The 12,752-nt window shown below is 52.5% G+C and overlaps 1 protein-coding gene across 5 annotated transcripts in view; it reads left to right on the top strand.

Annotated features, from left to right (window-relative positions):
- Positions 1–10,853, top strand: part of LOC123952764 (aminopeptidase O (putative)) — a 337,543-nt gene extending 326,690 nt beyond the window's left edge. Inside the window, exons 15-19 of one of the 5 annotated variants that reach the window (XR_006820712.1) lie at positions 5,291–5,377; positions 7,088–7,232; positions 9,112–9,303; positions 9,681–9,942; positions 10,296–10,853. Coding sequence is in view for 1 of the 5 variants with exons in the window: in XM_046022214.1 (XP_045878170.1) it covers positions 5,291–5,377; positions 7,088–7,228 (228 nt within the window). In the remaining 4 variants the exon portion in view is untranslated. Of the gene's footprint in view, positions 1–5,290; positions 5,378–7,087; positions 7,302–9,111; positions 9,943–10,295 lie in introns of those variants that run through there. The other 4 variants (XR_006820711.1, XR_006820710.1, XM_046022214.1 and 1 more) reach the window with 4 other exon arrangements.
- The last annotated feature ends 1,899 nt before the right edge of the window (positions 10,854–12,752 follow it).

Raw genomic sequence — 12,752 nt, 5'->3', positions numbered from 1 at the left:
GACCAGGCTGAAGTGAGGCCTGAGCCAGTTCACGAGGACCTCCCAGCTCTGTATTCTATGACCTCATGCAGGTAGCTTTGGGGCTTGAGTGTTTACCAGCACCCCTTCACCTCGCCTCACTCGGGGACCTAGGGTGTAGACTTCTGCCCTACTAAGCAGGGTCAGCAAAGTATAGCCAGGCCAGCCCCGCCACCCAGATAAATAAACTTTTATCTGAAGATAAAGAGGCATTAGCTATGCTCCCACCTACTTACAGACGTCTAGGCTGCTTTGGCAGTACAGTGGCAGATGGGCAGCAGAAAGCCAGAAACACTCACTGTCTGGCCCTTGACAGAGAAAATTTTCCAACTCTTGTTCCAGAGTTTGGTAGGAAACTGGTTCTGGATACATGAAAATTCTCAGGTTGAAAAGACATAGGAGTGGGGAGTGGACTTATTCTTCAGCAGTCTCTCTCCTGTTTCCAGGAGAGAACAACTAAATAAGGGGGAGCCCCGGCATGTCCTGATGAAGGTTAGGGTTGTATCACACAGAGGCCCTGTTGGGTCATGGGACTTGTCCTCCTGAGTCTGAGACATGGATTGGGAATACAAATGACCCCTACGAGGCAGGTCCCATTTTTTTGAGCACCACTGGAAGTGAGGGGAGAGGGTCAGAAGTAGTTCAGCTCAGCTGAGCCTTTGGGTATAAGGACTTCCTTGAAGTGGCAGAAATGCCATGGGGCTGGGGCTGAGGCATGGCTGAGCTGAACGTTCTGTCTCCACAGGTGGTTTGGGAAATTCCCAAGTGCTGGTCCCTGGCCCCCAGGCTTCTCCTCCCCTCTCTGGTGGCAACCTTGCTGCTTCTCCCACAGGGAATCTCAGACTCCTGAAACCAGTCGCTGGGCAGGCAGAGCAGGGGCCCAGAGTCCTGGGGACCTCGTGCCCCTCATCCCCTCCCCACCCGAGAGCCCAGCCCTGTCTACACCTTCCCTCACAGGCTGCTTTGCCTAACACAGCTTCCAGGCCACCCTCTGGACCAGCAGCCGTCTGATAGGCACCTTGTGCTATCATTTCACCAGTTAACAGTACTTCCTTGACATGATATTCCAAAGGTTTTATAAACTCAATAACAGAACTTCTGAAGTGAAAAAGCCAGAAACATGTCACTTCTGCTAAGATGACAAGCACTTACTATGTGGGACTCTTAGTTGCACTCGCCATGGGCAACCTCAGTCTGTCTCCACAGCAGCCCACAGGAGCCACACTCTTCTTACCCACCCTGGGGAGCAGGGCCATGCTGCTGGGGCTGAGTAGCAGACCTCCGGTCTGGGGCCTCAGGCCCTGTGGCTCAAGGCATGGTGGGTCATGAAATCAATTGAGTAGATCATTAACCAGCATAAAGAAGAAGACAGAAAATACCAGAGTGAGGGAAAGCATTCTGCGTGTGTGCATGTGTATCCACAGGTATACGTGTCAGATGCAGGATACCTTTTGGTTAGGCCTCCCAGGGGCTCAGGCCTTTTGCTTCCCACACAGCCCATCTTCCTGGGGGAGTAGTTCTGCTGTGGGTCAGGGAGCCACCAGCCTGGAGCAGTTATGTGGATTCCTGGAGGGTTTTCATTCTCTGTCACCAGAAGTAGGTTGCACATGAATCCACTTCTGCACACCTACCCACCTCAATTCCAAGACCTGCCCATCCACACCCAACCTCAAGAACCAGTCGTGGCGTTGGGCACCCCAGGGAGAACATTAATGTCTGTGTACTTAACACCCTTTGTTCATGGAGACTTTGGAAACCTGGAAGCTTCGGAATGCATTTCCAGTGGGGCGTATTTCCAGCATAGAGGGCAGCACCCACATCGTTTTTTTGTTGTGCATATCCCTTGAGCAGAACTCTGAAAAGCAGATTCTCAAACTAGCTTTTGCTGGACTGAGGATTTATGGGCGCATACCTGGATATGTATGCTCGTATGTCAGCTGGTGGGACCTCCTGACCCCTAAATTCTCTTTATCATTCTTCCTCAGTCGTGTGCCACATGCTGTACCAAATGGTTTGTGTGTGCGAGGAGCCCCTCAAGTGGCCATGGCAGGGGGCACATGCTTGTCCCTTGTACTGCACGGGTAGGGGAGGCGGGGCTGGGACCCACACGGGAGGTGCAGCAGGGAGAGGTCTCCAGCGCCCTGCCATGTGCGCACTGGCAGAGCAGCAGGATGGAGGTGGGTGTGGACCTGGGACTATGCTCTGTCACCTGAGGCAGCTCTGCCTCTCTTCACTTCTGAAATATGCCCCTTTTCTCATCCTCTTTGGGTTCTGGTTCTTCTGCTCCCCTTTCTTCCTCCCTCCCCAGTGCTGCCTCACCCCTTCTCTGTCCAGCTGACTACACTGATGGGCTTTGGGACTAGGCTGTTGGCTGCCTGGGCGCTTCTAGATGATTCCCGTCACGAAGTTGGAGTGAGGTGATTTGAGTCATAGTTCAGAAGGTCATTAAATGTTTTCAACTCTTGACATAACTGAACTACAATAAAACATGGATCTTTAAAGTGTGATTTGATCCATGTTGGCCTGTGTGAGCGCCTGCAACACTGAAACTCAGGGAATGGGACCCAGGAGCCAGAGGCTGTGGAGGCATGCGAGGCGCGGGTGCTGTCTGGTGCGTGCACCGTGCTCGGTGAGCTCACTGAGGAAGTTACAGGGCAACCACTACCCCATTATTTAATTAAATAGAAAATGAGGAAGAGTGGACATGGGCCACTTTCTCCTTAGAGGCCTGCTCCAAATTCTCTGGCCCTGGCCCCCAGCAAAGAGAGCCTCACTGTCTCTAGTTCCAGTGGAGGAAGGAGTGTGAGACACCCGTGTGACGGCCTCTGTCATAGATTATTCAGGTTTTCCGGGGATCTGGAGAGGGAATATTCTGTCAGTACCCACTTTGGAAATATTGCTGGGAAAAATTGAGACAAATGTCATTTTGCTGCCAGTGTTTTGGGAAGACACTCCCCACCCCCCCCACCCCCAATTATGTGTGGTGACAAGTGGCCATGTGGATTGGGTCCTGGAGTTTAGGGGCTAAAAAAAATGAGGGTTTTCTCTGTGAAAAAAAGTAGGAAAAGAGGTAAAAGCCCTGTGTGTGAGCAAGAAATATCTGTCAGTCCCTCATCCTCACGCAGCATCTCTGGGATGTCTTTTAAACATCCTGTCACTGAAATATTGAAATGCACTGAGCTCTTCTGTAAAGAAAAGACTCATTGTTTTTTTTTTTTTGCTCTTCTAGGGGAGGGGATGCCGGACTGTGCTTCCCGGATGCCATGTTGGCTTTCAGGGGTCAGAAGACTAGATCTCTTATTAATGTGACAGTAAACTATTTTTAACAGTAAGAGAAGTGGAAGTGCTGGCTTCATGTTGGTGTCAAAGAGCCTTTCGCTTGGGCCTCCTGGACCTTTGCCCACTTGTGGTGGGACCACCCTGCCTCCTGCCTGCCTGGAGGCCTTATTCTGCCACGAAATAGGCCATTTAGGCTTTGTTATTCCTGTCCATGTGCATCACGGAGAGGCGAGCACCCGTGTGCAAGGGTGGAAAGGGATGCTCTTTCCCGAGGGCTCTGGGTGAGGCACAGAGCAGTAGTCTGTCCCGCCGGGGTGGTTCTCGCCGGGGTCCTTCTCCTGGCCTTGCCGAGCTGGCCCCCATTTTCTGCAAGCTCACAGGGTGCTGCAGTGAGAGGACTGTGACTGGGAGAAAACCGCGAAAGGGTGTCCAGTGGGACTTGGGTGCTTTCCGGGGCTCGGGAGTGTGGGGGTCTGTGGTTCTGGTGTAGTGTGACGAGTTGGCTTCTCAGAGCTCTGTTCACTTGTCTTTTCTGTGAGAGTATTTTAGGGCTGCCCTTTCCCTTTTATGGTCTGTTCACTTCTGTTGGCTGTGCAGGAAAGAACATCTTGTGGAAGATGAAAAGATTGCCAAGACCCATCCAGTCCAGCCCCTTCCCGTTTGTTGTGATGCTGGGAGGCTATTAGCTCGTTTCCATGCGCCTCTGAAATTCTTTTGTGGATGGAAAGATCGTTGGCATCCTGTCCTTGGAAGTTCAAAGGGCTTGCTGCTCACAAGCAAAGGGCAGCCCCACCAGAACCCCAGAGTTAGCACCCAGTCTTGGGGTATACTGTACCCCAAGGGAAGGGTTCTTTCCCGAAGACTTGTTTCTTCATTTCTACATGTCTGTATGTATATCTATTCATAGTAGATTAAAAGAGAGATCCGGCCAGCAGTGGGTAATGATATAATTTACAGGGGCCCAGCCAAAATGTTGAAATTGCTTACATTATCCCATTGCCACAGATGGATTACTATGCAGGGTCTCCTTCCTTCAAAGGTAGTACAAAGAGGGAAGGAAGGAAGCTTTTTTGGTGCTTGTCATCACTTCCATGGAGGGCTGATGTTGAGGAATAGAAAGTGGTGGAACTGTTTGCTGTGTATAATTGAGAGGACTTGGGGCAGTAGACCTGGGCCTGCAACTGGATTCTGAAAACCAAATTCGGGTAGACTTCCACCAATAAAGAATGTGCCAGAAGTGCCAGGAGATGCTGGGGCTCTGCCTCTACCAGCAGAGGCCACTAGTGCTGGGACTAGACTCCCATAATGTCTGGAGGGGGCTGGGCTTCCTGGCAAATTCATTCTGGGAAACCTTGAATCGGGTGGATCTGGACTGAATGGCTCCCACAGTCAGCTGGGCTGTTGACGGCAGGCTGTGTAGACGTGTGGCACTCCGCGGGCATGCCTTGGGGATACTGCTTGCAGCAGGTGCCCTGCTCTTTCCTGGCCCCAGGCACCCGCCCCATGGACTGCAGGGGTGTGCTGTGTCTCCCCAGCAACGTGGAGGACCATGGCTTCCTGCTTTCCTTGTGTTTATTGTCATGATCAGCAGCGTTGAACCGAATTGGTCATCGCTGGAAATGAAGCTAGCAGTGGTTTTGAAGAGAACATCTGTTGACCGCATGTTGCAGGCAGAGCTGGGCTGGCTGGGCTGGGTGCTTCACTGCCTGGTTATATCTTGCCCAGTTATATCTTGGTGTCTTGCAAAATTGTGTTTAAAAACGTCAGATCATCTAACTGAACCATGTCCCTTCTTCCCCTAAAGTTGACAGCAGGCCAGTGAGAAACATGGTTCCTTTCTTTGTACATGAAATTAAACTAAAAATTTTACAACAACATGTCAGCAACATTAATACAGTTGAGAGTGGAACTTTTGCTAATACAAATTCCGTCCTTAAGACAGGCTGAGAAACCCCCGGTTTGTTGCTTACTGAACTTTCTCTCCTTCCTTAAGGTTCGCCATCGATGGTGTGAACTCATTGTTAAGCACAAATACACAAAAGCCTACAAAGATGTGGAGAGGTTCCTCCGGGAGGATCAGGTAAGTTTCCTTTTTCAGCAGAGGGGAATTCCTTTAATGCTGTCCTGATTGTTCGGTGCACTCACTCACACAGGGACCCAAGTTGGGAACTTTTCTTGCATAACAAATATTTAAACATTTTCCAAAGATCTTTAAGGAGTAGGTAGGAGCTTCTCTAACACATTTTGGAGTTCATTTTCCCCTCCCTTGGTGTACCTTTAAAGCATGAGTCACACCCTTAGAAGCCACATTGGTTGATGTGGCTGTGGGCCCCTGTCCTTACCACATGACGCACATGCAGACCTCACAGCATCACCAGGTCTCGAGCCGGGCCGCGGCTTAGCTGTCCCCCTGTGTGTCCGTGTCTGTAGATGGGGCTAGTCAGGGGGAGCCCCAAACACCCAGGACAGTCTGGTGTGTACCTGCGCCACCCACGCCCTGCCACACCCACTTCCAGTGTCCTTCCTGCGAAAACTTTCCTCACTATTTGCAGGGGAAGGTCGTCACCTTCCCGGGAGCCCGCAGGAAGCACTAAGGTGCACGAACATGTTTGGGGGCGCCTTCCTTGCCCCCTCTGCAGCAGCATGGCTGTGGGTGGTGGTGTGTACGCCACGGATTCTGTCAGCTTTTGGAAGGCAGCCTGCAGCTCGTTGCTGTTAGCGTGACCATTGTGTGGCACCGAGCGAGCTTTGCGCCGGGCACTGTGGGCTGACAGAATGGAGCCATGCTTCGGTGGCGGTGGGGCAAACAAAGGGACTTTTGAGAGGGCCTGAGTATGGGGGGCAGCCAGAAGGGAAGGGCTCGTTCTTCCCACAAAGAAAAATACATGACTTTGTAGCAGAAGAAATGTCACATTTGCACAGTTGGAGCAGAGGTGTTTAGAAACGCAAACAGGGACAAAATGTAAGAAGCAACTTAAGGTTTCTTCTGAAACTGAAAGTAACTGCTTTTTTAGAGCCAACACCTTTGCCAAATAAGGAAAAAGCCAAATCAGCTTTTTCAGGGAAGAATTTTTGAGCCCCGGACTACCAAGTTTTCATCTTGCGATGAAAACTTCATCTTCTTTTAATTTGCTCCAGCAGAATGTAATCCATGGCGTAACTGCTTGGAACAAGCGAAGAGGCAGAACCAAAGGGTTCTTGTGGTCTTCCGGGATATAACTGGCCCTTTTCCAAACTACAGGAGAAATGCAGGGGTAGTGTTTGCTGCCTGGGCAGGGGCGGCTGAGGAGCTCAGACGGGCAGGGCTGAAGGAGTGGGCACCTTTTCCCGGGCGGCGGGACGGTTCTCCCTCCCACGGCGCGCGTTATGTGCTGGCGTTCGTTCCCCAGCTGCGGCTCAGGACGCTCTCCTGAGAGGAAGTCCTGTGACCGTGTGACAGGTGCACGGTGTCTTGGGGGCTCCTTGCAGCTGCGCGGGTTTCTGTGGCGGGCATTGTGGGGACCTACCTGCCTGTCCTCGTGTTTCCGACACAGTCATCTGTGGAGAAATGGTTAGGTCACCAAGGTTCTGCTGATGGAACGGATAGCTAAGGATTCTGCGGGGGATCGGTGTGAATAAGAGAGAAGGGATGGAACACTGTAGGTTGCAGAAGTACAGCTGGTCAGCTGTTTTGTCTTTCGAGGGTCTTTGTAATTTCCAGGTGGGCAAGTGTGTGCACAAGCAGCACGGACTGTGTAGGTGTGGACATGTCATTTCTCTCCCTTCCTCGCTGTGCCTCTGTGCCCCACAGGCCATGGGCGTGTACCTCTACGGGGAGCTGATGCTGGGCGAGGATGCCAGGCAGCAGCAGGTCGCCCGCCGGTGCTTTGAGCTGACCAAGGAGCAGATGGACAGATCCTCAGCCGAGGTGGTGGCGGAGATGTTACTCTGAAGAGGTGATTCTCTTCCTTCCCTTGCTCCACTGCTGAGCTCTAACCAGAGATTCCGCGTCGGAGCCACATGAGGTGATAAGGAGATGCTGAGCCATGGTCCTCTGCTCTTACTTTGTGGCCAGTGGCCTGGGAGTGCAGGCAGACCGGGTGCCTGTGGGCAGCGCGAGGCCCGGTCTGGCCAGAGTGGGCCTTGAAGCAGAGGCTGCCACCCTGGCAGAGTACTCTCCTTGGCGCTGTTTTGGCCAGTTGGGGTTTTGTTACTTATAGGGACAAAAACACAGGAGAGCACTTGGAGTAGGTTTAGATGGTGGGCTGGGGAGGCCAGTGGAAGGACTAATCCAGTCATCCAGGTGAGGGCTCACATGGGAGCATGTTCCCATTACCCTGAACCCTTAGCTCTGTGCAGATGTCTGTGTCTGGCCCCCCATCTGCAGAACTTGAGGGGCCTCCCGCCACAGGGCACCTCTGGACAGCTCTGTGCCCGGCTCGTGTCTGCCCTTGCACTGGAGCAGAATTTCCCTCTGGTCTGCACTGGAGTGGGCGTCCTAAATTGTTTAAACTGCTTCTGACTAATAGTGCTGGGAACTGACCTGCTAGATTTACATCCCAGCAGTTCATTTTTAACTAGGTTTCTGCATTTTAAAAGTCATCCCAATGGTCTGGGAAGCTTTAGGTAGAACTGGGGGGTTGCGAGCACAACCCGATAATGGCTGCCATGGCTTCTGTTGTCTTCTCAGTTCTTCAGGCTTTTATGTGATATAATAGGGCTGAATTTTACAATCTTTTTTTAACTTCACATCAAATCTCAAGCATTTTTGATGTTTATACAGCTTCTCTACATGTAGAATTCTTAATGGTTATTTAATATTTTATGTAGATATTCTAAACCTGTTGTCAGACTTTCAGTGTGCTTCTGATGTTTTGCTGTTAACAAAACCATTTCTAACATGTTTAAGTATCTTATTTGAAAGAACTCTTGGTACTAAGAAGAAAAAAGGGTTCTGAAAAGTATGATCCTGTTCTTCCAGAAGAGTCCAGGAACCGTGTTTGCCAGGAAAAGGAAATAGTTGGAGTATTTTCTACGATTTTACATCTTGTAGTGAAACAGCTGTGTGCAGTTCTTCCCCCACTGTCCCCGTGGTAGCAGCGCATCCTGGGCCGAGCCGGGCCAGCAGAAAATACAGCCTTTCTTGCCGTCACCCTTGTGTAGCCGTAGTATAAATCCTATTTCTCTTAGTTTTTTATTTCATGGAGAGTTTGGATTTCTTGAAGACTGCATACAGTGGGGTGGTTCCCCTGCCATCCCCTTGCTGCAGCTTGTGGGGAGCCATTGTGAGTTTTCAGGGTAGCCCTGGTCACGAGTCTGCTCCCTTCTGTCCCTGCCCCTCGTGGATGAATGCAGGGCCACGTGCATGCCCCTTCTCCATAGCCCCTTCTCAGTGACCGTGACACCTTCCAGCGGGAGACTCCCCAGCCCCACTCGCTGAGAACCCGGGCCCTTAGGTGGAAGTGGCGAAGCACACAGGGGCAGCTGTTGGTTGCATTTTTCACTTCATGTTCCAAAGCTGCATGGGTGTGTGTGTGGTTGCTTCTAAGTCCTTTTGCTGTCGGCTAAGCCTCTAGGATACCAGGTAAAATGCACAGCAAGCCAAAGTCAAGGCCACGTGTAAGCTAGCGGGTGGACGGTGGTGCCCGGCGTGGGCGGAAGGCGGCGCGTGCAGTGTGGGCTGTGAGCAGGCACAGTGCTGCTCCGAGTGCTCTGGCTGCTTGGGTTCCTGGCATGCTGATTTGTGACTTAAGATTAAAATCACATTGCCAGGGATTACCACGCAACCATGACCTTGGCTGCTCCTCCAGAAGCCATAGTTCTCTCTCTCTGCAGTTCGGAGAACAGATGCATCTTGTAGCTCTTCTCCAGAAACAGAAGAAGCAACAGCCGTGGAAGATGCTCGGCAGCCTGTTCCTTATGCCCAGCCGACGACCTCTCTGCCGAGGTGCAGAGCTTAGCTGATTGGTGAACAGTGACTGGTTTCCGCTTTGTTCACAGTGGCTAAGTTCTGCACCTGAAGAGAAGGTGAGATGGGGACAGTTAAGTTGGAGCTGCTGGGGCAGAGGCCGCCCCTGAGTGGCCCGCTTGGTGCCAGGCGCGATTCTGGAGGATGCGAGACCCGCTCGGCTCCGACGATGCACTTTCTCCTGTCATGAATGCACGAATGTACCAGAAGTCTGTGGAAATATAAGTCAACTAGTTAGACATCTGTCTGAAAAGTCAAATGTGTTGAAAGCTGCAAAAATTCTTCTTCTATAAAAACTAAAGCCAAATGCATCACCAAAAAGTCAAGTTAAAACTATGTCAGCAGTTGGTTGCATGTGAGCAGGGCCTGTGCTTTCCAAGGCGGCCCCTGGTTGCAGTTTTCCCCGAGCACGGTAACCTCTGTTTTGTGTCCGCAGCCCCCCGCAAGACGGCGCTGCGCCCCCAGCTGGGGCACTGCTTCCTGGGCTGCCGATTGGACCCGCCCTCCGGTGCCTACTGAGCTGATATCAGTTCTCATTTTACACACTGGCTCAGTTCAGCAGGAACAGGAGTCGAGCCCTCGAGCAAAAAGCCTTCCTGTTTGTAAGTGCCCAGAGGCTCCGGAGCTGGAACCGCGCTCACGTGAAGACCTCCCGTCGGTGTTGGTGGCAGCGGCGCCCATCTGTATGTGGCCCCGGGGTGCAGATGCTGGTGGAGTCCTAGCACTATGTGGGCTCCGAGGGGATGAGCTTCCACCCCTAGAGGCAGATGCAGTTAGCGCTGCGCAGGACGCGGGCCGGGCCGCCTCTTTGTGGCACGGAGTTCAGGCTGTGGAAGCAGGTGGAGTGAAGGGGCCTGAGCTGTGTGGTGGAATGAAGGCTGGGGTACAGCCGCTGGCACCCCACTGGTGGGGTCGTGAGGTACAGCCGGTCTCGTCTGTCCTCCCCCAGGGTCCTCTCCGGAGCGGAGAGCAGAGGCATGCAGAGGTACAGGTTTACAAGAATTCCTTCGTTGTTACCAGGCAGTAAATTTTATTGGTGTTTCCTTTGCAGGAAAGATCACAGTGAGATTCTTTTTCATGCATCTACGCCTAGCCCTGGTGGAACCAGGATCGCCTTGACCCTGGACATCAAAGAGAGGGTAATGGGGCTGCTAAAGCCATCAGCCAGCAGCATCCATGCCTTGGTGCTTCTCTTTCCGGAGGCTGCTCTCCCTGGAGCTCACGGGCCATGTGGTGCCTTTGTCCCTTGCGCTGAACTTGCCACCTCAAGATACTGACTCTGCATTGGCTCTCTTCCATGAGGTGAAGGCACTTCTTTCACACAGATGCTGAAAGCTGTCTGAGATACATGGGAAAGCTGCTGGTCATTTCGCATTGATCCCCTCAGCATATGGCTGACCTGGAGATTTCCAGAATTCTCGGAAGTCACAGTTTCTGTATCCTGGGACCAGTGATGATAATTCTCTAGATCATTTCAGAAAGATTCTGCAAGATTATTTTGATAGATCTGTTGAGATTCTTCCAGAATGTTAATACTCTTGGTGTAAAAGGGCAGGGTAAGAATCCAGGACATATTCAAAATAAAACGTAATGGATTACTCTTTTTGTATTCCTGTGTGCTTCTGAATTTAATGTTTTTTAAAATGAAAAACAGTGTCACCCAAGGGGTATTCTTTGCAAGCTGGTCCCGTCCCCCTCCTACCCACTCACCTCCTCATCACTGTCCTGGGGGGGTCACTGTCCCCGGGAGGCTGCGGGAGACCCTACTGCTGGCACCTTTCCCGTGTGTGCCTGGAAACCAAGCTGCGGCGCCACCATGCAGCCACCAGGCTGCGTGCTCGCCATGGTCCTGTGATGGTGGCCCCAAGCCCAGCTCCCTGGCCGTGTGCGGGACCCCACTCTGCATCTGGCCTGTGGGAGGAAGCGTGGCTTTAACACATTTCTTCATCAGAAGCACTTGGTCTTCAGAATTCTTTAATGGCTACTGTTATTCTCTAAGGCTTCCTGGGGGGATGTTCTTCGATGGCCTCATGTGCTCTGCGTATGAGGATATGTGCTTTGTGTACCATAGTGGCCCAAGAATCATTTTGATTTATGAATTTGAATATAAGAATGCTGCTTCCTCTGCAGACTTGGAATAAATGGTCTGTGTGAGCGTGTTTGGCCCTGCCAAGTGGGGCAGGAAGGGACCGGGGGGCACAGGCCGTACCTGCCCACGTGCACACAGCTGCTCGGTATGTCCATGTGGCTGTTAGCAAACAGTCGGCCCACTGGTTAGGTGACGCTTGTTCTAGAAGCCACTGAGGCAGGGCTGAGCCACTCACCCCATGCATGGGATTTTACAGAGACCACTAATTCCCTTGCTCCCGTGATCCCAAGTCAAGGAGTTACCGCTGGTACGTGGTGGCCCGTCCCGGGGGGGGTCACCTGAACCAATGCCCCTGTCACTACATTGGCTGAGTCCTAGGCGGTGTCTGTCTTGGCCTGTGGGCACTGGGATCCTTGCCTGGGGTTTCCCCCACAGGAACGGGGTTGGTGTGAGCGGATGCTCCAAGTTTCCTCAGAATCTTGAGCGTGTTTTCCTAGCTCAGCCCTCAGCTGCTCCTCCAAGGGCTGTGCCTGAGCCTGGCCCACACGGTGGGATCCCTGGTGTCTGCCCAGCGGCGAGCGGACAGACAGCTCGGACTAGCGTGCTGTTTTCCCCATGTGCCATCTGATTGCCAAAAAGCAGCTTTACACTGGTAGCCGTGGCAGGCCACCCGGGCCGTGTAAGAGGATTGGAGTTAGAAAGCCCACTGCCCTCCTGGGTTGCTTTTCTCCACAGGAGCACAGAGCAGCTTCCGCGAGTGGCCTTGGAGTGGGCAGGAGAATATGCAGGGGGCCCAGGAGCCCTGGGGACAGAAGATAGGCTATTGTGGAGACCAGGGTCGAGGGGTGTCAGCGAAGGAGGGAGGCTGCATGGCCCAGGTTCCCATGGCAGGACCAGAGCCCCCAGACAGGTTTAACTAGACAGATCCCCAAGGTCCCCTATTAAGTAACAGGATGTGAATGTGGGTCCACATGGCTCAGGATGTCCCTTCCTGTGACAACTCCTCATGGCCTGGACGGTTCACTCTTAATGCTCCCCAACCTATCATCCTGTGGGTTGAGGTTAGGCCTGCACTCCTAATCCGATTCACTGTAAGGATGGGCCTAGGTGAGGCCAGGGTCAGGTGACACCTGCTTTGGGAAAGAGGCACCTGGAGTAGGGCACAGTTACATCACCATGGAGACAGCACAAAGACCTGTCTGCCTGGCAGTCTTGTACCTTTCTGGGTGGCAAAGGTCCTGATCTCTGCTCCCCCAGAATGCCTTTCTGGCCTTAGCAGTTCCCCAGCCCCTGCTGTAGTCCTTACATTAAGCAGAAATGGAGGGCTGAGTTGCCCCCCCAGAAGCAGTGTGAGAAATCGAAAACAAGCCTGCTTCCCAAGAAGACGGTGTGCTCCCCCGCAGGGGGGCCAGGACAGGA

Source organism: Meles meles, chromosome 11 (genome assembly GCF_922984935.1).
Source record: "Meles meles chromosome 11, mMelMel3.1 paternal haplotype, whole genome shotgun sequence".
NCBI lineage: Eukaryota > Metazoa > Chordata > Mammalia > Carnivora > Mustelidae > Meles > Meles meles.
Note: the sequence above shows the minus strand (reverse complement) of the source record. Positions and strands in the feature narration are given on the sequence as shown.